This window comes from Excalfactoria chinensis, chromosome 2 (genome assembly GCF_039878825.1).
Source record: "Excalfactoria chinensis isolate bCotChi1 chromosome 2, bCotChi1.hap2, whole genome shotgun sequence".
NCBI lineage: Eukaryota > Metazoa > Chordata > Aves > Galliformes > Phasianidae > Excalfactoria > Excalfactoria chinensis.
The window spans coordinates 39721261-39747600 of record NC_092826.1 but is presented as its reverse complement, the minus strand read 5'-3'; the positions used below and the strand labels follow the sequence as shown (position 1 = coordinate 39747600).

The following is a 26340-nucleotide window of genomic DNA, read 5'->3' as shown; positions in this document are numbered from 1 at the left end:
CTTTTGTTCGAACCAAGGAGCTGCAAGATAATTCAAGGGAAGAAATGGATTATTTTTAGGGAGGGAAATAATAGACTTAAGAGAGTTCCATTTGCAAATATTATGTCAGTGTCTACATAGAGTTTGATGGGTTGTTGGTTGGTTGTGTTTTTGTTGTTGTTTTTTTTGTCAAAAGGGAAAGATTCAGACAAAAGCGATATAAAGTAGGCAAAACAGTTTCATCCTTTGTGCTCATTCGGGATATCGATGTACTTCTACTGAGTGTTGTATCATCTGCAGGATGTCTTCGTATAAACTGAGAAACACTTTGCTTCCTGAGTGTGTGATGTCTGAACAAGTGAAAGTGTTTAACCAATCCAGAAGTACGGTGAACGTGCTGAAATGTTTCTGCAGGGAGATTTTAGTGACATATCTTGAGAGGAGATCCACAGGGGGTCAGATTCCCAGATACTTACCTCATTGCCTCTTATAAGCACCCATTGTCTGAGATAACCCTGTGCGTTTGAAATGATTTGTTTTGATAAGACTGATACAAAAAGTTGTATTTGAACAAAAAGTTGAGTAAACTTCTACGTTCTGTGCTGAATTTGGAAGGTTTATATGGAGATTTAACCCTTCTCAGTTTATTGCTGTGTTATTTATAAGACACACTGAGTGTTTATTAAAGTAATCATCCAGCTATTTCTCGTTACTGTCGTTATAAAAGTCAGAAGGTAACTTCCTGGGGAAAATGCCGTGTGGATTGTAAAAGTACTTAAAATAATTTAGGTTTTGTTTTTGTTGTTGTTGTTTGTTTGTTTTTAATACAAAGTAAAGCAACAGCTGAAGTCAATCTCTTGAAGGCTAAGGAGGGAGTAGTTGATCCCCAAAGCATCAGCAGCATATTAGCTGCTCTGCTGCTGGGTGCAAAACGTATGTGCTCATGGAGAGGTACCTTTGTTGGACTTCTATCTAAACTGATCTTGTATTTTTCAGTAATTTTAACTGGTTGGCCAGGGAGGTAAGCTTCTTATCTTATATCTATTTCTATTTATATAGATATATATCTATATCTATTTACATGTTCATGCCATCCAGTGTGTACTGAGTGTGGTCAAAATGCATCGTAAATTCACCTTCAGAGCTATCTTTTGATGTGCTTTGACTTAAACGTGCTTATCTTTCAGATACAGGGTCCTGGATGCTCAACTATAGTATTTGCTAACTTTTTTCTTCTAGACAAATCTTAGTGGAAAAAGTGACGTGCTTCTGTGCATTTATGCTCGTCATTTTTCCATTAAGGAAGAGAGTCATAGAAGAGCAGCATTTAAACCATTTCAGATGAAAACATTCAGAGAGGAAATCAATTTATTCTGAAAGTGAACAAAAATGAGCTACGTTCGTCATCTTAGTGAGATGATGTGAGGTCAGCTCCTGCTTATCCATCTCTGGGAAATGAAAAACTGGTTAGCATAACATAAGGGGGGGTGTTGAAGGAAGGGAAGGTCATCACTGGAAATGAAAGGAAATCTTAGTGCGCAGTCTACAACAGAGTATTTGGAGTGATGGAGATACATGGGAGTCAGCTGTGGAAAATGCCAGGGTGGGGGTGGTTGATTGGGCTTAGTATGGAGGAAGAGATTAAGGGGGAGAAACCAGTGACTGGGTAGTGTGAGCAGTATGAGTTTTGCCAGTGTAACTTAAAAAACAGGGGAAAAGGGGCTGTGCTTCAAAGTAACAAGCAATGTAGAAACTCTGCTACTTTTAATAGGGCACTTCTGCATGCTTAGCAGTGACATTCTCCAAAAACTCATAGTGATGTGACTGGGGATGACGTTACTTTGAAACAAGCCAAACAACCCACTAAACAATAACCTTGTGAAGATTACTATTGAGGGTGCTTATAAATGTACGATTCAGTAGATATCAGTGATCATTTTAAAGTGAGCCTAAGAATTCAGGTGATTTTCTCTTTGTCAACTGGTCACCACCATAATGCTGTTAGACATGGCTGGGTTTTATCTGCACGCATAAAATTCATGTAAGTTTTGAGCAGATTTTCATCTTCACGATGTATTTCTGATGGCGACTGAATGGTGTTCAGTATTTGAAAGCTTTTCTTCCCTGTTTTTCTACTCCATTTTTAAAGACTTTTTTAATGCTAAAAGATCAGTTTAAAGCAACAGAAACACAAAACAGAAAAGCACTAATAAGCAAAGAACCCCAAAACAAAAACCTCAAAGTGTGGTTTCCTTGGGGAAGTTAAGTCTAAACAAGTATACAGTAATAAATAATAGAAGTATGAAATGATTTATTAGACAAGCCTTAAGAAAGCTTCTCAACTCTTACAACAGTCTGTGGGATTGTAGTGTGCTTGACTTCAATTACATCCCAAGGGCTTTCCTGATTTGCATTTTACATGCAGGGAGAACTTGAGGCTTGCATCCTTTGGGCACGCCGGGTATCATAGCAGTTTGTGTAAAACTGAAGCTCTCCTAAAGCATCAGAGCGTTTTAAGGACGAAGCACTCGCTTACTGCTTTTGTACTGCTTGAAACTCTTTCTTTCTGGCTCTTTTCCAATGCGGAAGGAGTTTGTTTGCAGGGAACTGTTGTTGCCAAGGGACGAGTGTTGACTGTGTTGTTTAAAACAGCAAAATCACCGACTGATATGAACTACATGCTTTTAGCAGTTCTTCTCTGGATAACTTTAAAAGGTCCTTCCAGTTTCCAGAATACTTAGGTCAGCTCCTAGAACATGAACACAGTGTCTCATCATTTACGTGAAGAACGTATTAAAGAACTGGCAGTAGCTGCATTTGGGGTTTTGTTGTCCACACTTGAGAAATGTTGCCTTCAGATGATTGCGCTAATTAGTAACATGCAGTATTAGTGAATGCAGTGATTTCCCTCCCTTTTGCCTTTTATCTTCAGAGTCTTTATCTCAGCCGTTTGTCAGACGACCGGTGTGGAGAGCTGTTAAACAGGTTCATATTATTCTGTGATGGGAGCAGCATTATCTGGACCTAGTTAATCTTTGTTTCTTTTCCAGTTTCCCTGTTGATAATACGAACCTAATACTTCGCAGCTATCAGCTGGGTTTTGGCTTTTCCACGGACGGGAGATGAGCTGCTGAAGTCGCCTGCCCCTCAGAAGGGCTTTGTGGAAGGCTACTGGAGTGGGGCAGTGCTGTGCCCTGGTGCAGGAAGTGCTCCACTCTCACTCCACTAGCACTTGTGTGCTTTGTTCTTGTTAACCAACTGACACCATGGCAGAATAAGACAAAAGCATCAATTATAAACGTTGTTTGTTGCTCAGTTTCAGTGTAGTTTTGCAGGCAGTCTAATGGCATTTAAGTGTCTTTCAGTAAACAAATCAGTTCATTAGAATATGACTTGAATTAATTGTGTCTGTTCTTATTTAGAAGTGAGCAGTTGAATAGCATTTTTGTACTGCTCTGGAAGGATGAATGGCTGTGCACTTCCCTGATTAATTGCCACATGTTTATTTTTCTTTGTATTTCCAAGTATTTCTGTTTAATGTTCCTTAGTACTCGATGTTTTAAGAAATACAGGGTCAAGAGATAATAACTTACATAACAACTGAACCCTGCTTGGCTTACCTCTGGCAGCCAAACCTGCTGCCCTGCCCTGCCTGTGCAGGAGCCCTACAGGAGAGTAAGGCAAACTGAGCCAAAGCAGGTGATAGTTTTTTTCCTGTCAGCACTAAGCCTTTCATCTCCCTTTCCACATTTGTTTTGGGACCTTCTCACGCTTCCTTTCTCGGTTCAGTGTGTCCTGTATGTTTCTGTGAGAGGAGGGCCAGCAAGGTTTTTAGGAACTTCAGCTCCACTCTCTACTTGCTGATGGCTGTAGCTGCTCACCAGGAGTCCTCCCAGGCTCTGAGCATGTGGCCTAATGGCATCTGGATCTGGGTGCGAAACGTTCCCTGCAAGCCACAGGCCTGCTAGACATGCATGAAGGCTAGCTGTCATGGTCGAATTCTTGTTTTAACTAAACGTTAAATACTACTTGCCAGCTACAGTTTCTGTCTCATGTAGAGACACGTGTTTTGATTTTGGTTGTTGTTTTTTTTTCTAAGCTCAAATTCGGGCAGAAAACTTTCACCTTACCTGAATCCAAATGTAACTTTTCTGTTGCCTTTCAACTCTCTCACCACTCACGATCCCTTTCCTCATTAGGTTCTGTTTTCCTGTGTTTGTTTTAATCTTGATTCTCGTTTGTAAACTTCTGATAGAGATGGGCACTGACTTAGCTTTTTGATGAGTTCTCCAGATCTGGCTATTTTAGAACAGATATTATTCATCTCAGTTTTCTTTCAACACATGATCTTTATATTCATCAGTTTGTACTGACTTAGGAAAAAAAAAAATGCATTTACAGTGAAGTTGTTCAAGTTATACGAATCAATGAATTGTGATTTAATTTGCTGATTGCTAGGGAACATAACTGTCTACTTAAATCAGTAGCTGGAAGTAAAACAAGTATCTCATGTAAGCATTCTGTTTAAATACTTCTTTACTTTTATTTCATTAGTTGACAGAAATTTCTGAATATTCATCTGACAATGACTATGCAGAAGAAGTGGAAGCACAGGCCACTAATCCAAGATTCATTAAGAAACTGCAGTCGAGTTTCCCATCAAATACGGGAGAAGCTGCAAGACCTGCCAGTGATTGGCTCAAGTCTGCACAGGCCCTTCTACAAACACCTAAGAAACAGTCAGGCAAGGCCTCAAGAACCCCAGAAGATTCTGCTAAAAAGAGGAAATTACTGAGGTAAACATCTTATTCTTCATAAGTGCTTTTTAAACTGTAAATAAAATAATGCAGGTTAACTAAAAGAAGAGTAGGAATGCATTTCAAAGACAAACACTTGAAAGGTGTTTGACAAATTCCAGAAACAGAACTGTAGTCCAACTTTGCAATCTTGAACCCCGGTATACAATTTGATACCATTTTTGTTATCTTAGAAATGCCTTAAATTAACTTGCAAATATGAGTATGCGTACTTCTTTGCTTGTAAACACTTCATTGCTTTGTGCCTCTGCAGGTGGTCTGCAAAAAAATGCTGTGTCGTTGATTTTTTTTGCTCCTTTCCAGATTTGTCAGGGTAAAATTATCTAATATACTACATGAAAAGGGTGCTGAATAATGCAGGATGGAGTGATACTTGAGCAGAAGTGGGAGGTGTTTGTCTGAAATCTAAATTTTTGTGACTAAATTAAGTGTAATGAAAAGATGCTGGACAAAACACACCTGAGCCCCCACGCTGTGGAGGTCCAATGTACAGGATCCATTATGTCCTTAGCTGACTGCAATGCAAAAATAGTTGGTTCTTATTTTGAATTCACAACAGTTGTTTTATGTGGTATTCGTGTGGACATGGATCAAATTATGGCTAGGAACATTATGAGCTATGCTGCTGTGGATAGCAACTGCATTCTTAGCAGTATGGTTCTTAATGCTGATTCTGTACAGTAATCAATCAGAAAATAGGGCACTTAAAAAAGAGAATCCTTGCTTCTGTTCAACAGCTGTATTTTACTCATCTTTTAAAATTTTCTTGACTACTTTGAAATGCCAACCAGGGGAACAGACTTGAAGCTGTAACAGCTTGAGGATCTCTGTACTTGCAGTGCTTTGCTTATGCAATTCAGCTTTACTTCTTATTGCATTAAAAGCACAAAGACAAAACTCTAATAGCTCAAACCAAAGCTGTAACCACCAAAAATGCTACTGGTGGCCAACAACAAGTACATGTGAAGGTAGTAAGAACAGGGCAAGTTGCATGGTGGTATTTTACTCAGATGCACTTTGGGCTTTCGGCAGTTTAGTGCTCAGGATCTGTATGAGTGTTTTGGTATCCTCCGTGGATTTGTCCTGTTGTTTTCTGAAGTTGTAGAAAACTTTGACTGCTGCAGTGAAACCCCACGGTTAGTGGATGTGTGTAGCTTAAACGTGGCTTCAGTCTGCTCCTGTCAGTTTAATTTGCTTCTGATGATCAAATATCGCTCAGTGTAAAAATGTATTTTTATAGCATAAGTGGTCTGAAATGGATGTCCAGTGGAATAAGCATTTATTCATCTGTAATTTTTTCAATACGGAATGCAATTTGGCCAGAATGAATAAAAGAACAAAATTTGTAGGGTGGATTTTTTGTTTTTGTTGTGTGCTGGCACTGATTGGAAGACTTAGGTTATCAGTGCTGTGGATTCAAGTCCAGTTTGGAGAGGGTTGATCAGCTTCATGATCAATTAAGTAATGATCTTTTCTTTCTCGTTATATAGCTAAAAGCTATACATCATTTTTTGTCTTGTTCTTTCTCCTTCCTTCCTGCCTTTGCTGCAGATTGAGATTGCAGCAAAAAAGCAGAAAGCAAGAGAGTTCTTGCAGACAGGATCTCTCCCATGAGTTCCCACATGGACCATTGGAAATTCTGCAGTGGGTGGAAAAGAGCTTAACCAAGCTCTCTTTTTCCAGACCGATGCTTACTGAAGTGCGGGTTAAGATAGCGGAGGTGGTACAGCCTTGGTCTTCCTATGCAAATTCATAGAATCGTTTGAGTTGGAAGGGACCTTTAAAGGTCATCTGTTCCAACTCCCCTGCAATGAACAGGGGCACCTACAGCTACATCATGTTGCTCAGAGCCCCATCTCACCTGACCTTGTGTGGCTCCAGGGATGGGGCATCCAATGTCTCTTTGGACAACTGTTCTGGTGCTCTGTGTGAGAGATTCTAATCCCAAACCAGGTTGTTTTGTCATGTGCACTTGATGGAAAAGTGCTGATATGAATAGGGCACATATGTTATTATTTCTACTTTTTAGAAAATCAAAAATAATTGTATGCATTTTACCAATTGTGATGACTAAGCTTGTGATGACCTGCAAAAATTAGAGCATATTTTCAAAAAAAATTTAGATTATTTTCTGTGAAAAATCTTGCACCAAGTGTAACAATCTCTTCTGATATTCTTTATGTATTCTGCTGTCTGCATTTATGTTATCAGTATTATTTGTTTGCAGCTGTGTTCCAATTACCTCAGTGGTTGCATTTTTCTACTCAGCCTCTCTGGCTGGAACACTCTTGTTGCTGAATGGAAGAGTATTGTTTGTTTTATCCTACTAAGGATACAGTTGTAAATCTCTACGAAAATTGAAATCTAGTATACATAACATAGGGCTTCAGAAATGAGCTTAATATGGATAATTAAAATCTAACAATGCTACTGTTAGGAATTTCAGTGTAAGGTCAGCACCTGAGAGTGGAAAGAAAATGAGAAATGCACCTGTCTCCTCAAAAGGAATGTGGGATATATACAGTGCTGTGGTGAGTGAGATCTGAAGGGGCATGATGCAATCGTTCACACTTCATAGCTCTGTGGGATTTTGGAATGTGATTAGAACCTTCAGAAAAGGAAGGAATCATGTAAGCAGTTTTTCCCTCACTTAACTGCGGCCCTTTTTGCCAAATACAAGCATCTCTTCATATTTCCTCTGTATTGCTAGTTCTTGTTTTCAGAATCGTTTAGATGGAGATTGTTCTTCTTTCTACAGTGAACTGCAGCATAGAGGTGGTAGTCAGTATTGCCTTGTCTTTTGGGTGTGTTGGAGGCCTGAGTCAGATTCTGAGTTCCCTGTAGGAGGTGCCAGTCAGATCTGCTACGCTGGTAGCAAAATGAAACCTTTTATTCACCACCATAAAGCTGTAAATCTGGGACATCCTCACCTTAAACGTTGTTTTTTTGTGCCATCTTGAGTAGCCACATTAATTTTATTTAAATAAAAACGGGATCAGAGTGAGTGGAAACAGTATCATTTTCCAACACATTCTGAGATACAAATGCCACTGTACTACACTGATAAGCTATTAAGATAGCTGATCAGGAAGTACTGGTAGTGGTGTTTGATACAGTGTTGAGTTGGCTTGGCGATTAGATCAAGAGATATTGGTTTTAGGTGTTCTTGCCCTTTTATTCTACCACAAAGTTTTGATTTCTCAGCTGCATATTGACTACCCTTGCTTCTGTACAGCAATGAGTATTATGGTCAAACGGCAGCAAATAAAAATCTCCTGCAAGTGATTTGCAAAGCTAAGGGAGAAGGCAGCATGTCCTGCAAGTACTAGTTTTCAGGAAGATCTTTTCAGATGATGAATTCATGTTACAAGGCAAGATGTATAAACTGCGCTAATTCCAAGTCACTTAAATATCCCTCATTAAGAGAAGGAGAAATAAAGAGTATGTTGGAAGTCTTTTTGTTATGCATTTGTTATGCAGGATAAACCAGTCACTGCATTTATTCAGTGTCTGTAAACAAGAAAACTCCCAAGTGCATTCACTCAGTGTTTCCTGTCTACAAGAAGACCTCCAGGAGGTTTTATGAGTTGTTTATTTTTTCAAACAGAATTTAATTTCCATCAGCCAAAAAAGTCTCGACTTTCAGTGCAGGAAATGGATATCTTACATTATATAATGTGAACTCCAAAATCTGTCATGTTGTGACTGCTTTTAGTTGTGTAGAAGTAACTGCTTTAGGTTTGGGTCAAGGGTAGATGTTCGTTCCTTATGACATTGATTTTCTTGTTAATTTTGTATGGCCCTTTTTAGCTTAATAGTGAGATTAAAATCTTAGGAAAATACCATTTTATCCTCTTATGTGAATCAGTAGATCACCCGCAGATTTGATCTGCTGTATTTAACTTATCAGAAAAAGAGACAATTACAGAATGCCCTGGTTCTACGTGCAATAAAATGGTCACATGAGTCCAGCTGAGGTTCTGAAAGTAAAGTGCCAAGAGAGGAAGGAGTTGGCAGAAATGAATCATAGAATCATAGAATTACTGAATGAAGCAGACTTTAAAATTGGATCTGTTTTTCTTAGATGCATCCGTAAATAGCATGAGAGTATAACGACAACAAACAAGCTCTTTTAAGCCTAGTGATCTTAAAGTCTTTACTGTTGAAGTCTTTACTGTTGAAGTCTTTACTGTTGAAGTCTTTACTGTTGAATGAAATTGTACTTGTTAGTGAATTTCTTCTTAGATTAGGAGAATATAACTGAAGAATAGCATGGCTGCACTACAGATGTTCCATTTGTAATGACTGAAAGTACACATGGGCAGTCTATTAGTCACCTTTACTGAAAGCTAAAAACAAACAAACCAAAAACCCCAGATTGTTTAAATGGGCCAGAAGACCACTGATAAAAGGAGATAACTCTTGAAATAAATAAATGAATAAATAATTTCTTTTCCTTATTTTTCCAAATTTAATATTCAGTACATCTTGCTGTTTGAAGTGATTGAAGCAAGATGTAGTTGTTCTCTATTGAACAGAAGTCACTTTGACGGTTTCAATTTGTTTAAAGTTTGCTTTTCTGTCTAAGAGCCGTGCTCAGGGAACCAGAACCTTCACAACTGTGAGGAGAACTGTTCCCTTATCTACTGGAGCAAGGCTGTTCCTATCAAAACTGGCCCCTGCACAGCTTTCCTCTTTAATCTGTGTCACTCTGTTCTATGAGAAATGGTGTGTGTGTGTGAGTCTGGCACTTGATTAATTCATGTATTAATACCTCCTAAAAAAGGATTACTTATGTCTGTGAAGGAAGTCTCTCCATATTAAATCATCTTAATACTGGTGAGTGCTGTAAAAGAGGTGGGGCAATCTGAATAATTTTTTTTCTATTGTATAGCCCAAAAGGCCAGAGGGCTGTGCTGAACTTTTTCAGCAACTGGAAAGAAGGGTGATCAATGCTTTTAAAATTAAGAAATAAGCAGGCCTCAAAGTACATCTGTTTCAAAAGATGTTGCTAAATTCTTTCATATGTACTCTGAGAGATAACTTGTCTGAAGTAAAGACATGGGAAAATCAACTGTCTACAAAGTTATACTTAGATATTTTTGCTGAGGAATTTGTGAAACCTACAAAGTGCTTGCTCGCACTGTTCTTTACTTTTGCGGCTGTCATCCCTCTTAGCTCTCTTCCTCTGTACTGTATGAGGCTACAAGGACATGTAAACAAAATCTCACTACGCATGGATGGTGAAGCTCTGGCCTCAGTTACAAAGAACCTTTTCTGACTTGCAGGAGTAACTGTGTCACGATGCAAAAATATTACATGAAAAAGTTGAATTGTTCAAAGTGGAATGAAGACATGTCTAGTTTACACTGCGTGGAATTTCCAGCTGGGAACACTGCAAATCATCTAGATGGTTGCTTCTTTCTTAGGCGGTTGCTGAATGAGACCTCAAGCTGTGGTGGCTGATGAGGATGGTATCTTTGTAATGTGCACGTTTTATATGGATGAGCCTCTTTGTGGAACAGTTGGTTATAAAAAAGAAACACATGCAAACCGGGAAAGACCGCTGACTTTTTTAACTGTTCTGAGAGATGGTCTAACACTTGGAATTCTTAAAACTCTAACAGAGGCCTCAGCCTCATAGACACAGCTGGTCTAAAACAAAAACAAAAAAAATCCCTCTCCAAGTGGATACTGTAGTTCAGAGAATTGAAATAGGAGTGACTGGTATGCAATAGAAATCAACATCAGAGCAGTTTTCTAAATCATAGATTCATAGAATGGCGTGGGTTGAAAAGGACCACAATGGTCATTTGGCTTCAAGCCCCCGGCAATGTGCAGAATCATTAACCACCGGACCAGGCTGGCCAGAGCCACATCAAGCCTGGCCTTGAGTGCCTCCAGGGGTGGGACATCCACAGCCTCCTTGGGCAACCTGTTCTAGTGCGCAACCATTCTCTGAGTGAAAAACTTTGTTCTAATATCTAACCTAAAGCTCCTGTCTTAGTTTAAAACCATTCTGCCTTGTCCTATCAGTACCAACCCATGTAAACAGTCGTACCCTCTCCTGTTGATATGCTCCCTTCAAGTACTGGAAGGCCACAGCGAAGTCTTCCTGGAGCCTTCTCTTCTCTAAGCTAAACAAGCCTAGTTCCCTCAACCTTTCTTCATAGGAGAGGTGCTCCAGCGCCCTGATCATCTTAGTAGCCCTCCTCTAGAGCTCCGTGTCCTTGTGCTGGGGGCCCCAGGCCTGGATGCCGTACTCTGCACGGGGCCTCACAAGAGCTGAGTAGAGACAGACAATCACCTCCCTCTCCCTGCTGGCCACCCCTCTTTTAATACAGCCCAGAACGCAGCTGGCCTTCTAGTTTGCAAGTGCACACTGCTGGTTCATGTCCAGCTTCTCGTCTACCAGGACCCCAAAGTCCTTTTCTGCAGGGCTGCTCTCAAGGATATCTTCCCCCAGTCTGTAAAAATACCTGGTATTGCCCCAGCCCAAGTGCAACACCTTGCAGTTGGCTCTGTAAACCTCATTAGGTTCTACTGGGCCCAGGTCCTTCTGAATGACTTCCCTATCAACTGCACCACTCAGTTTGCTGTCATCTGCAAACTTGCTGAGGGCGCACTCAATTTCATCACCTATGTCATCAATGAAGATGTTGAAGAGCACCGGTCCCAAGACCAACCCTCGGGGTCACTGCTTGTGACTGGTCTCCACCCTGACACAGAACCATTGATCACAACCCTTTGGCTGCAACCTGCCAACCAGTTCTTAATCCATCAAACAGTCCATTCTTCAAATCCATACCTCTCCAATTGAGAGAGAAGGATGTGGTAAAGGGAGCATGTCAAAGGCTTTGCAGAAGTCCAGGTAGATGACATCTGTTGTTCTTCCCTTGTCCACTGATGCCATCACTCCATCATAGAAGTCTGTGAGATTGGTCAGGTAAGATCTGCCTTTGGGGAAACCATGCTGGCTGTCTCAGATCACCCCTTTGTCTCGTATGTACCTTAACATACCAAGTAGGAAGATCTACTCCATGATCTTCCCAGATCTCTTTGTGGACTTTAAATTCGATTTGTATTTATTTCAAATGTGTGTTGGAGTTTGCTTTTCTATATTTTTGTGCTGGCAGATGCAGCTGGCTGTTGATAGCTGTGTGTTAGAAATGATCATTTTTGTTAGAGTACAGACCTTCATTTTTTTTTCCTTTCACATGTGTGCACAATGTGCTGTTGATTTGATATGAAAATTGTGGTTTGGGAGAAATACTGATGTGCTTTCAGGGGAAAGACCCTGGAAATTTTAACAAAGAACAGTTACTGGATACTTTTTATACGGACTTAAAATGACTGCTGTCTGCAGGCAAGTCAGTCTTGCATCTGTGCCTGGCAAGTTCATGGAGCAGATCCTCCTGAAGGCTCTATGAAGGCACGTGGAAAATAAAGATGAGGGGATTGATGGTAGCCAACATGGCTTCACTAAGGGCAAGTCATGCTTGGCAAAAACAGTGGCCTTTCATGTTGGAGTTACAGCATCAGTGAATAAAGGAAGAGCAGCTTACATCATCTACCTGAACTTGTGCAAAGTGTTTGACACTGCCCTGCATGACATCCTGTTTGCCAGATTGGAGAAAAACCACTTGCTGGATAAGGAATTGGCTGGATGGTGTTACTCAGAGAATAGCGGTCAATGGCTCAAAGTCCAAATGGAATTCCTCAAGAATTGGTGCTGGGACCAGTGTTATTTAATGTCTTTGTAGGTGTCACAGCCATTGGGATCGAGTGCACCCTTTGCAAATTCGCAGATGACACCAAGCTGAGTGGCACACTTGACACGCTGGGAGAAGGGATGCTATGCATAGGGACCTGGATAGGCTTGAGAGATGGGCCCATGCCAACCCCATGAAGTTCAGCAAGGTCAAGTGCAAGGTCCTGCAGCTAGGGCAAGGCAATCCCAAGCACAGATACAGGTTAGATGAAGAATGGCTTGAGAACAGCTCTGAGGAGAAGGGTTTGGGGGTGTCGGTTGATGAAGGACTCAGTGTGAGCTGGCAACATGTGCTTGCATCCCAGAAAGCCAACTGTATCCTGGGTTGCATCAAGAGAAGTGTGACCAGCACATCAGGGAAAGTGACTCTGCCCTCTACTCTGTGCCTTTCCAGTACCTGAAGAGGGCCTACAGGAAAGGTAGGGAGGGCCTTTTTTTTGTTTGTTTTTAAAAACAAAAGTACGTAGTGAGAGGATAAAGGGAATGGCTTTAAGCAGGAAGAGGGTAGATTTGGACTAAGTATTAGAGAAGAACTCTTTACTGTGAGGTTTGGTGAGACACTGGAACAGGTTGCCCAGAGAGGCTGTGGATGCTCATACCGTGGAGGCATTCAAGGCCAGGCTGGATGGGGCTTTGGGCACCCTGGTGTAGTGAGAGGTGTCCCTGCCTATAGCAAGGGGACTGGAAATGCATGATCTTAAAGGTTCCTTCCAACCCAGATCATTCTACGATACTTTGGTGGTGGCTGCACTTGTTCTAATGAATGGAAAAGGATTCCAGAAAAATGGTATTCATTTAACAAGCGGAATAACCCCAATGATCATCATGTTACTAGTGATTCATCCCGAGGTGGAAGCTTAAATAGGGCTTATCTGTACATGTGAGATGGCTTTCAGATTCTTTATTACTTCACTAAGTCAACAGCTCCTCTCCTTCACTGGCGAGGAGGTAGGCTTCTGTAGAGGGGACTTTGATCACATCTTTCATACCTACCTGCGCTATTTTTATGCCAGAGGAGCATGTAGTAGCAACTGTCAGCACTCAGTGTTGCTTATTATTATGCAAGCTAAAAACATCTGATGGCTTTACAGTGCTGATTAATGCCAACGTGCACCCTATAAAGTGGAATTGGACGGCTGAATGTTGCAGAAGTTATTTAACTTGGAAGTAGGGGTAGAGATCTGTCATTGCTTTGAAAAGAAAAAATGAGGCAAAGTGCCCAGTCCTGAGATGGATACATGTATTTTGTGTAATCCATAGTGTTTTGAAATATGTGAAGTAATGTGTATGAGGAGATAACTTAATGGAAGAGATGCTTATGTGTTCACAGCTCTTAAATTTGAATGAAATATGAGAAGGTAAATTTAGATGAATTTAATTTTGTGAGGCTATTTTCAGTAATTGCCGTGCTAAATGAAAACTTCATTACATGAACACAAGAAGAGCTCCAGCACCCCAAAAAACATTGAAAATGACTTTTTAAAATTCACCCTATTCATTAATGCTCTTTATTTCACTTCTTTCAACCTGACTGGAGTTGGAAGCTGAGAACCAGCAGTATGTCTGTTTAAGCTGTGTTACCTGTTGGATAGTACCTGTCGCATGATGGTATAAAACCCTGAAGTCTTGCTGTTCTCTTGTGCAAACCAACAGCCGCCAGGAACTTTCACCCTAGATACTGAGCTTTGTTTTGGTCATCAAACCTGTCCTTAGTGTGGATGTTGTTAGACGTGGGCAGCAATGGCAATATGGTACTTTAAATGAGTAGTTCAACAAGCTCAGATTTAATAGGGAAGTGGTGCATGGATTTCTGCTTTGTAACTGTGTCTGCCCTAAGGGATTTAAAAAACCAACAAACCAAAAACACAAAATAGTTGTACTCAGGAGTTGCATGATTAAAAATAAAAAGGTTTTGATTAGTCGAGATTGTATCTGGGCAGTTTGGCTTCACTGAGCAGACTTTGCATTAACTTTTTGCCAGATGCATTGCATTTGTTTATGATAAAACTCTGGGGTCACATTTGAAGTGCTGGTCAGTAAGGTATGCATCTCAGATGATAGCCTTTGTCATTTAAATACAGACCATTGATTCGCTTGATTACAGAAATCAGAATTAGTAATCAGAATACATTTTTCCAATATGAGATAAATATACACCAGATGGTGGGTTTGTCATCCAGGACAACTGAATGTATCATAAGATAAACTTAGATAAACACAGATAAGTGTAAAAGAGGGAACTGGATATTTTTAAAAATAGAACAATCATTGTAAGTGTTGCTCTTTTCTAAGCAAGGAGTTTGGTTTTATACTGGAGCTGGCATCTGCTCACTATCAGGCTCTGCGTCCTATGAGCTTTGTGTAGCTCTGTTTCCTTTCCTCTGTACAGCCAAGAGCAAGTCTGTGTAGTTCATAATATCTCATAGCGCATACATGAGCACTTTCAGCAGTGTGGGCACCTGTATGGTATGAGAGGGAATTTACAGCTCTCAAGTGTCATTGTCTTAAGAACTGTCCAACTATGCAACAGAAAGCATCTTTTTTTTTCTTGGATTTCTTTGCTTGAAGTGTAGTGGGCTTCATTCTGCATTTGGAGCAGTATTTAAATCTCTTCTTTTTGTTTCTACTTTTTAAAATAAATGAACCATAAACAGCCAGCTCAGTTGCTCCATAAATTCCTTTTGTGCATGGCATGTCCTTGAACTGTATTTTCCCAGTTTCACGGCATATGAAACAGGGAGTTGTAGGGGTAGGGAGGGGGAGGCAGTTCCAGTGACCAGCTGAGAACATCTCATAAATGCGTTTTTTTGTTTGTTTATATTTTATATCCTGCAACCAAGCAGATGCAAAATGCATTATGTTTGTGGTTTGAATTATTTTAGCTGCGTTTGGAATTGGGATTGAAGGATGAGTGTTAATAAATAACAATTTGTTTTATTAACATGAAGGCACGTGAGGGAAAGACGTAACTTTAATCTTCCTGGACCCTGTGATAACTATTGTCCCAATACAGACGTGGTTAGCAAATGAGTAATGAAGTATCAGAGTAAGACCTTCCCTGATACATCTGGCCTTAAACAGTGAGGTTCTTTTTGCTGTTCGGTTGGTGGTTTTTTGGTGTTTTATTATTATTATTATTATTCCTGCTGTGTGTCATGAAACCAGGAGCTTGCTTTCTTTCATGCTACAAAGTGCTTCTGCCATAGATGAAGTAGAAGTGGGCTTCCAGAGGAGTAGGGACTGACTGGGCACAACTGCAACCCTAATCGGGGAAAGTGGGGAGGAAAGTCCCTGGGGACTTTCAAGGTGAGGCTGGATCAGGCTCTGGGCAACCTGATCTAGCTGTGGTGTCCCTGTTCATTGCAAGGGAGTCAGAGTAGATGACCATTAAAGGTCCCTTCCAACTCTAAGGATTCTATGATTGTATGGTTCTAAATTATTACACTGTGAACTTCTAAGAGCTATTTTTTTGGTGTGTGTCTTAAGCTTTATAAGAAAATGCATTTGTTTGATCTCTGTGGAAGGAATGAAATAGAGTTTTGGAATGCTTCTACTAAGCAGTTTTCTTCCACCAGAAACATTTTTCAGCTACTAGCTGTTCTGTTTATTGCTCTTTGTATAGAGCTCAGTCTCAGACTCAAGCAAGCGAACTCCAAATGCATTATCTGTTGTATTTCCAAGTGTAGCTGAAGTGAATGGTGTTCTAGCATGCCTTGGGTACACCATGCAGCAGAGCTGAACAACGAACTACATTCAAGAATGGCACTCTGGCAAGAAGAAAAACTGTGTGGGCGCGTTGCTGGTGTTTAGAAGTTTTTTTGTCTACAGCTACTGAAGTGCAGTAGTGCTTGGGTACTCAGGTTTGAAGTAAATGTGGCTGAGCAGAATGTGAGCAGTGGATCAAATTGTCTCATACAAAGTTGTGCTTGACTTGACCCTGCTGCATACTGAAGTATCCATTGCATTTTTCTCTATTAGTTGACTCTGTGTTTCACGATTATTGCTGAAAGAAGTGCATGTTGTTAAGCTTTTTGTAAGTTCATTGAAGCACAAGGTTTCCTGAGTATTTTTGTCAGTGTTCTTGCTTGATACAGCAAGTCCTTTTTGAGAGAGGGTTCTTTATTTTGGGAATTTGGGAATTCTTTGCACCTCTGGAAGAAAGACATCGAGGCCCTGGAATGTGTTCAAAGAAGGGCAACAAAGCTGGTGAGGGGTCTGGAGCACAGGCCTTATGAGGAGAGGCTGAAGGAGCTGGGAACGTTCAGCCTGGAGGAGAGGAGGCTCAGGGGAGACCTCATTGCTCTCTATAACTTCTTGATGAAGGGAGGTTGTGGTGAGCTGGGGGTCGGCCTCTTCTCTTGTGTCATTAGTGATAGGACCAGATGGAATGGCTTCAAGCTGCAGCAGGGGAGATTCAAGCTGGACATTAGGAAATATTACTTCTCAGAAAGGGTGGTGAGGCACTGGAATGGACTGCCCAGGGAGGTGGTGGAGTCATCGACCCGGGGGCTGTTCAGGGAATGATTGGATGTTGTGTTGAGGGACATGGTTTAGTGGGAGCTATTAGTAATAGGTGAATGGTTGGACTGGATGATCTTTTAGGTCTTTTCCAATCTTGGTGATTCTATAATTCTAAGACATTCGTTAGAGTTTTCCTGTTCCCAAAGTCCCCACAGCTGTAGAAGAGACTGCAGTAACATAAACCATGTAACTTCCATGAATCATTCTGGGTAAAGCATGGCTTTACTATTCAAGTATCCATTCTGTGGTCTTCTCTACTGAGTTGTTTAGCCATGCTACCTACTAAGTCTTATGATAGTTATGGTTTTGCAAATTAGGTAGTTGGTTAACTAGAAAATCAGCTGAGACTGATAATTTGTTTTTATGTAATCTGTTGATTTATCTGTAGGAAAAGCAGCTGTTAGTCATTTCTAACCAAAGAGATTTTTACAGTCTACCTGAAATGCTGCTTAGTCTTTTTAGCTCCTTCTCAGTTTTCACAGGTGTGAATCCTCCCAGTTTCCCATTTGCAGTGTCAGCTTTACCAAGCGATGCGACCTACATTCTAAAATACTATCCCCATTCATATGCACAAATAAGGTGGTCTTGTGCTCCCTCTGATTTCTAAACCAGGTTTACCTAAGGACACATTGCTGCTTAGTGGAAGCCCTTGTTAATATACTTAATTGTTCTTGCAGTGGAGAAACTTATTGTTAAGGAAATAATAAAGTATATTTTTAATAAAAATTATTTGTTTGAAGCCAGAGAGAAATGTTCAAATACCCTCATACTGTCCTTAAATTCATTGCAGTGTCCGAAGGACAGCTTCTATGGCAGTATGTTTTTGTTTTAAGTTGATAAACTGATGTACCCTGGATTGGAATCCAAGGGGTAGGAATTGCTTTAGTGTTACCTTAAATGTGTGTGGTTTAGATGCCACTCCTCTGCTCCTCACCTTGGGAATGCTAAATTAATTCCATCTTGGAGAGTGTTCAGACCACTGAAACTGCACACTTGACCCAGCTTGTGAAATGAATCACAGGGTCAAGTATGGGTAAAAGAATATTTCTGTGATCGCTCCTTGCCAACAGACAAACAAATCTAGGAGGAAAAAAAATCCAACCTGTTATAACTAGTGGCTGCACTAAACCATTTAGGGTGTTTGTTTGAAATTCACAGCTGTCTGTAGTAGCTGTCACGCTAAGTGCAGAGAAGTTGGGGATCTTTCTTTACAATCCTTGGGTAAAGACTGAAACATGACTGAAAGCTTCAGGATGATGGACACCCAGATAGTTGTGTTGTGTGTACTGATTCTGTATTCCCAATGAAACATAAGGTTATCCTCTGGGAAGTGAAAAACCGGGAGAGCTAATCCATAAGATGTAATGTTACTGTATATTTCTGTTTTTAAGGGTCAAATTATACATATTCCACTACCCTGGAGGTGTTCAAGGCCAGGCTGGATGGGGCTTTGAGTACCCTGGTGTAGTGGGAGGTGTCCCTGCCTAAAGCAGGGGGATGGAGCTAGATAATCTTAAAGCTCCCTTCCAACCCAAACCATTCTATGATATTCCATCTGTCCTATGTTTTCTCACTTGGCAAAATACTGTCTTGGTTATTGGCAAAACTGAGCATTTCTTCCTTTTTTACAGAGGAGGACTGGCTGAGAGGCTATGTCGACTGCAGAACAGAGAAAGATCTGCTATTAGCTTTTGGAGGCATCAGTGCATTTCAGATGCTAAAATCCCATCAGGTAAGGAGCAGCATACACATGTAAAAGCACATATATGTATGTGAAATATAAACGTGTGTATATGAAAGTACATGTATGTATATATGCATGCAGCCTACATAGATGTACTACTGAAGTTTATAATTTGATGTTGCCTGATTTGGGCTTAATGTTTTCTTGATGCTTTTGAGTTTGCAATGCCCATGTTACGAATGCATTTAAATATAAAGGGTAAAACTTCTAAAGAATCTAGTAGATGGAGGACATGTAAAAGAACTCTTTGCTTTCCAGCATTTGGGAAAGTGGCGTTTGTTGGTAAGACAAGCCAAGGTTTATTTCATGGACATGCAATTTTTTGTTCTTATGGTTTCTCTATGGCCACTTCTTCATCTTTCCTTGACGGTTTTTCTTTTGAAGTCATCCATGTTCAGGGATAATTTCTGAAATTGTGGATGACAGCAAACATAGGTAAAGGAACACAACTATGGAATGAGTGTGAAACATAACTACAGGGACACTTGTCCCAAAAAAAAGGGGTAGGAGTTAAACTAATTAGTTCTAAGTGACCAATAGCACTATCTTTCTGGAATATTTTGTAGGAGATAATAGATTCATAGAGTTTAAGAAGCATATTTTAATCAGTTTGTATGTGACTGTAGGCTACAAAATTTGAAGCATTTATTCTTTATTAAGCCCACTAATTGTTTCTGAGCACATATTCCATTTGTTTTTCAGAAAGTCCTCTGGTCTTAATTTGAAAACATGCGGATAAGGGAATCTATCACTTGCCTTGAATGTTGTCCTTAATTCCACTCAGATTTTTTGTTTGTTTGTTTTCCAAATCTGGATTTGTCTGGCTTCAGTTCCCATCTTTTGTTTTTCATAAAGCAGTTCTCCATTGGATTCAAGAGCTCTTTAGAATGTGGCATTTTCCCTCTCTGACGCTTGCATAGCAAAATTATGCTGCTTCACAAATTTCATAAACTAAACAGAATGAGCTCTTTAAGGCTCTCTGGAGGTTTTTTTCTTCAGTCTTCAAGTGATTTGCATGGCTCTTTACTGCATATTCTCTAACTTTTCACAGGGTCTTAGAAATGAGGGCAGCTACTCCTTATGTATCCTTTCAGTGTTAGTCTTGTCAAATCCATTGCTCGGCTTCTGTTCACTTCTCAGTCTCATGTGTGTTCAAGGCACTTAGGACTTGAGTCTGGTTTGGTTTGGTCACAGGATGGTTGTCTGATGTGATTCCATAACTTCTGCAGCTAATGATTTCTGATATCTAGTCTCCATTCTCCAGTTACCATTCACTTCTTTTACCTAGACACAGGAAAGTCATCGATGAAGCCATTTTAATAGTATTTACTCTCAAATCCTGCTGAAACTGCTCTTGTTTAATTATAGTTTTTCACTAATAAAAATCTCAAACTGTAACTCATAAAATTAGTTATCCAAAATATGTTTTGTACTCCACAAAGCACTATCAGAGAACAAGAAGTGTCATTAGTCAACTCTCTTCAGAACCACTACGTTGAAAATGTTACAGGCACGCTCACTGAAGAATGATCAAGCCTTTTGCAAGTTGTTTATCTTCCACCTGAGTTACTAATGGGTAGGAAGTTACTTCCACATCCTTATAGTGGTATGAGAATATCCTTGTGCTTTTTTTCTGAAATGGGTAACAAAAACTGATACGGAAAGGCTCTGTCATCTTAGCAGTTCTTTTTACTGTTCTTTATGCTAACAGGTGTGCAAAATGACTAATATTCTTTTTGTCTTAACATCATGTGTGTCATTACATGAACTTGTTTGGCTACTCACCAGTCTGCTGGACTTTAACTATTAGGCTGGAATATTCACAGAATCACAGAATTGTAGAAAAGGATCCAGAGACCATCGATTCCATCCTGTCAGCCATAACATCTGCCTCGGATCAATTTTATTCTTTCAGAAAGTGAGTCGGAATTAATCAGAATTTTATAAGGAAAGAAAGGTGATGGAAAAATATGTTGCTCTACTGTAAAGCACTCCTTGAAAATTCTGGTGAGTTTGTCCTTGAGGTGATTTCATTTTGGCAGAATGTCTCCTAAGACATTTCTGGGATGTGCCTTTTGCCATCATGGTGAAAAAACATAAGAATTTGGGTAAGTTGGAAATCTCTAGGACAAATTATCACTTTATTTCCTCTGCAAACATTTGCCAGAACTTAGAACTGAATTTCTTTAAGGTGCTGAATATGCCGTAATTTAGGAATTCCATTTTCTATTGACAATATTTAGGAATTCCCAATCCTTATTCCAAAGCACAAGGATAAAATTCACAATAAAAAAGCTGTGATACTCTGAATATTTGGAGGATTTTTTTTCCATCTAGACAAAAATTAGCTCTTCATAGTTTTGTTCTTCATGTAGTCAGTTTGATGTCACCAGAATAAAGTTGATGTTCGGTTTGGAAAATGTCCAACTGAATGGCTGAAATTTTAGTAGTGAAACTAGATAACCTTACAATTGCTTCTAGTCTGAAAGTGTGAAATATCAGTAAAGAAAAAGCATACCACTGTCATCTTACTTATCTGAGTTTCTTCTTGGATTCATCTCCCTCTCTTTTGCGTGGTAATATTTCTAACCCAGACTGTTTCCAGGACTGCTTCTGATTTCAGCAACAGAAGTAGAGGGAAAAACTTATCAAATGAGAAACTCAAATGATTTACCAAAGGAATCTGAAGATTAGTGTGGAGGATTGAAGTAACTGTAAGGGCCATCAAGTCATTCCGGGTATTCCGTAGATGCCTAGAACAGAAGTTTATCATTAAGGCAAAGAGGAGCAATTACAGATGAGATCAGTTTGAGGTCTTCCTTCCACTTGTGTCTTTAGGAAAACAGTTTGTGGAAGTGTGGGCCATCCTTCTCCCCCTGTTAAGCATTTCATGTTGTAGAATATTGTGCTTTTGTTTTGCTGTTATTTGGTTTTCCATTGTATTGATGTCCATGTGTCTCCAAAAAAACCTTTTGGCTGGCTTTAATTTTTTAAATTCTTTTGTTTGTTCCTGTGACCTCTTATGGCAAGTATCCAATGTGGTTTGACTGCCTTTTGGCTACTGGGATGAGGCAGCGCCTCCAAGAAGAGTGCCTCATTGCAGCATGCATTTCTGTATTCTCTGAAGCGCGTGGGGGTGGCTGTCCCACTTATGTCAGAATCGCTCTGCAGGACAAAAGAATTTGTGTTTTTCTCAGTTAGACAATTTTGGAGTGTTATGCTTGGCAGCCTGTCCCTGTATTGGGTTGTTCAAGTGATGGTAGTTCTCTGAAACTGCAGACAAACATGGAAATGAAGATATCGTATGGAGAGGTGTGTATTGCAGGGGAAAGTATTTACTACTAATTGTGTTCTTCTTGATGGATAATTCCATTTCTGTGATCAACCTAATGCTATCACTGGGGTCTGAAAGGAGAATCTTGCCTGCACTGCATGGCAGTAGTTGGGTGCTTATGTGACTTAAAACTAACAGACTGATATCAGGCTCTTCTCCACAAATCCAGAATTAGTTGTTCTTCACAAGATGCAAAAGGGAGGCCGAAGGATGTGCAGTCAGTGTTAAGTCTCTCATCAGTAAAACTGATGGTTGAAGAGTACTGTATACAAAGGCTTTTAGACCGTTTGCAAGCTTTTTTCCCCCCCTCCCATGTTCTATGCTGCAACTTCCCTGCAAAATTTCCTCTTTGGGCAAAGAGATCTGGACAGTTGAGAGAGGAAAATGAAACCCAACCCTTTTTCCTGTCAACATCTACTGGTTATATGGGAACTACATGATGTAGAAGTAAAAGTAGTGCTCTTCTGAGTTATATTTGGAAGACTCTCCTGTCTGTAGAAGATACAGATGAGACACAAAGCAAACTCATACCATTCTTTTCAAAAGTAACTTCTGAAAGCTAACTTTCTCTGCATTTTTTATTTCTGGCAGTTGCTGTCAAAGTCCTTTTTTACTTAAAATGCAGCCATGAATCATTCAGTAAAGTTCGTAACCTGGTGAGATAACTGGTATTCATTGGTCTCAGATAAAGATTTAGGATGAACCAGTGTGATTGGGTTACATCTGAGCGCATTAATTAAACTAAATTGATACCTAGCCCAAACTGCAGGCATTTTTTTCTAAACTGCACCTTCCTTTCTGCTCCTCCTTATGGTGGGAAGTGATCTGGTGGCTGAAGCAAATGTAACATGAGAGCAGAGAACAGTGAAGACGTGAAGCTGAGGACAGGACTTGGTGCATAGTAGTGCATTTTCAGGGCAGCTGAAAGGCTTACAAAAGAGGATACGAAGAGTCACTCTCCCACCTTCCACTTTGGGTGACTGGTTACAATGTGGGAGACGAAAACAATTTTAGCAGCTTGAATGCGATGAGGCTTGCGCAAAAAATTGTGGACAAAGAAAACAAGGATAGTCCTCAATATAGTTTCCTTTTACCATGCAAAATTCTAAAAATACAAAAGCCCGAGCATTCCAATTATTACTAATTCTTACTTCTTGCTAAATTAATTAGTCTTTAGTTAATATAAATTAAAGAAATGGCAAGTAGCCAAATTTGTGGGGTTTTTTTGTTTTTCTTTTGTTTTGCTAGCCAAATGCCTGAACATGTCATAGCATTGGGAGGGAAAAGTCAAGTATAAACTTGTCTTTTTCAAACAAGAATTCTCTGTATTATTTGTGTTTTCTTATGAGAAACAATAATGGCATGCACAATCGCAAGCTTGTTTATGCTCTTATAAAGAGTGCATAATGTTTAAAGCAGGGCCAAATTCAGCAGCCTCTTTTGAATATAGATGTGGAAAGAATCCATCATGCATGCAAGACTTGGTGTGTTTTTGAGAAACATCTTTCAGAATGGCTTCAGAAGCAACCAGTCCAGAAAGAATAGCAATATGTATGGTTCAGAATAGCAACCAGATGGTTCTGTACAGGCCTTGAAAATGTTGGAATCTTAGTGCTGTTTCTTGGCTTTAAACATTGACTTTTGGATTTTAAGTGTCTGCTTGGTATATGCTGGATTGCTGACTTTGTTATGCCTATACCTACAGTCTTTTGCATGAAGCGGAACAAAGAGCAAAGAACAATAATGGGTGCCAAGCAAAAGAATGTTTTCTTTTTTCTTTCGATGCCTGTAATTTGACATTTTATACTTACAGGAATGAAAGTAGAACTTTGATCTGAACCAGAAAATGTAGGCTTGGCTATTCTTCCACTGCAAATTGTAAGTGCTGTCCCAAGAGGGTGTCTAATATCTCAGAGTTGTGGAATGGCTAGCACTGGATCATTTACATTGGATCATCACCTTAAAGTTCATTTAGTTCCAACCCCCTTCTTTGAGCAGGATTGCTACCCACTAGATCAGGCTTCATCCAACCTGGCCTTGAACACATCTCTTGAACACAGGGGTGGGGAGGAGGTTTGTCTTCAACACAGTCCCTCTAAAGGTAGAGTGATTAGGTGATGGGGCTAGTGCTGCAGTTCTAGAACCTACGTTAGACAATCAGAAGTTAAATGTTGTTGGGATCAAATAATACCTTTGAAAACAAAACAAACCAAACAAACTGAGAGCTGAATATGGGAATTGGTGCTAGTTGACTTTTTTAAACAAGACAGGATGGAATTTTCTTTATTTACTCTATATTTCCATAACATAGATCTGATCTGATCAAGCCATCACAACTAAATGCAGAAATTAACTTTCGTTCTTATATGAAGAACTGTCCTCGGTGTGAATGGCACTATATATATATATATATATATATATATATATATATATTCAGTTGGAAGTGTTATTTTATAAAAATATTCAGCTAGGATAAATAGAACATTGACCTGAGTGTCATGCCTAACGTCGTTCATACTTGTAAAGAACTTGCTATTTAACTTGAAGTACAGCTTAACTTTTTGGACACTTTTTTTTAGAAATATCAGTTATGTTGGGTTCAGTACATATAACTCTGCTTCTAGACCTCAGTCAGAGATTATATAATTTGTGATTGATAACTGAGAGCAACAGTTTTTTCTTAGAAGCATCTGTCCTTCGGATATCTTAAGGTTATCATTAATATCAAGAACTGTACATCATGATAGTTTTGCTGGTAAGAAGAAATACAGATTCTCTTGTCTGTCTGTGCACAGTTAATAAATATTTTTTAGCAAATTTTCAAAGAATAGCCTGGTTTATGGCCATATTATCCTTCTCCCAGTTTCATGGATTTTCTTATGAGTTAGTCTTGTTTTTTGTTGTGCTTTTTGTTTTGGGATGGGGAGGGAGGGAAGACAAAACCCTCTACTTGTATGTGTGTTATTATTTAATTTAATTTGAAAGTACTGAAGTACTCTTTCTTTTGCCTCTTTCTTCCTGCTTACCTGGATTTTCTTTCATCCGTGTGACTTGCGCTGCGAGACTTGTGGCTGAGGAATTTCCAAAGCATTCCTTTCTCTGTTACTTTCTTCTGCTTTTGTATGACAGTCCCCGTGTGTATTTACTGGTAGATGCGCATGCTCTTTTTACTGTTGCAGTAGTAGTGCTTTCTACTGTGTTGTTCTTTGTGCTCACATAGGAGTGGATTTTTTTATCAAAAAGCTGAAAGAAGCAGAGTTGTACACTGCTTAACATGTTACTAAACAACAGATCTTAAAGTCTACCAACAGCTGTTAGTTAGTAGGGTTGGTTCTTCATGCTTATATTTGATACTTTTCATCACTGGTACTTTGACCTTCATGAAAAAATTATTTCTACCTTATGTCACGTTGTATTCAGACTGAAGATGGATGCATCACATCCTTCTGCCTTGTGAGTGAGACGCATTCCCCAAACACTACAAAATTTCTAAATTCTCATGGAAGAATGGAAAATGCAGAAGTTCAGTAGTAAATGCCGCCTGCTTTTGGCTTTCATGGATTTTCTTGACCTTGCTGGTGCTGCTTTTCTTTTTTTTTTTTCCTTTTTTTCCCCTTTATTATTGTTGTTGTTGCTTCAGTGGAGACAGGTCCTCTTCTCCTTGTCTTCTAGAGAGGGGGAGTTTCTATTCAGACAGTGAAAGCACGGAGTGCCATGACTTCTGAGGAACGCCTGGTGTGAGAAGCTCTATCTTCTTCCTTTCTCTCTGAAGCATGGCAAGCTTGAGCTAACATGCACAGAGGCATGTTGTGTGTCTCAACTAGCACATTCCAATCATGCAGAACACAGTAAATTAACCCCACCCCTGCTTTCTCCTCAGAACCTGAGAAGTATTATACATTCCAGTTTGTCCTTCCCAAGCATTTATCTTCATTCTGTTGATCTTGTATGGACCACTACCAGGGTTCTGTCACCTTACTATGAAAAGAACATTTTCTTATGAGGGCTTTCCATTCAGGGCTACAGGAGTTATTTTTGAGCATTTAAACAGTAATGTTTTAGTAAAATTCACGTGAGCGATATGAAACTGCATGCAGTCTTGTTGATGGTCAGTATCTGATGTATTTTTCCACATCAGTCCTGTGGACCCTGTCTAGCGTCTCATCACTGTGTA

General features: G+C 39.7%; 1 protein-coding gene across 1 annotated transcript in view; it reads left to right on the top strand.

The window, feature by feature from the left end:
* The window catches only part of SPIDR (scaffold protein involved in DNA repair), a 198756-nt gene that overhangs the window by 43743 nt on the left and 128673 nt on the right, over positions 1–26340 (top strand). The window contains exons 6-7 of the mRNA XM_072330289.1: positions 4534–4775; positions 18720–18820. Of these exons, the coding sequence (XP_072186390.1) occupies positions 4534–4775; positions 18720–18820 (343 nt within the window). The remainder of the gene's footprint in view (positions 1–4533; positions 4776–18719; positions 18821–26340) is intronic.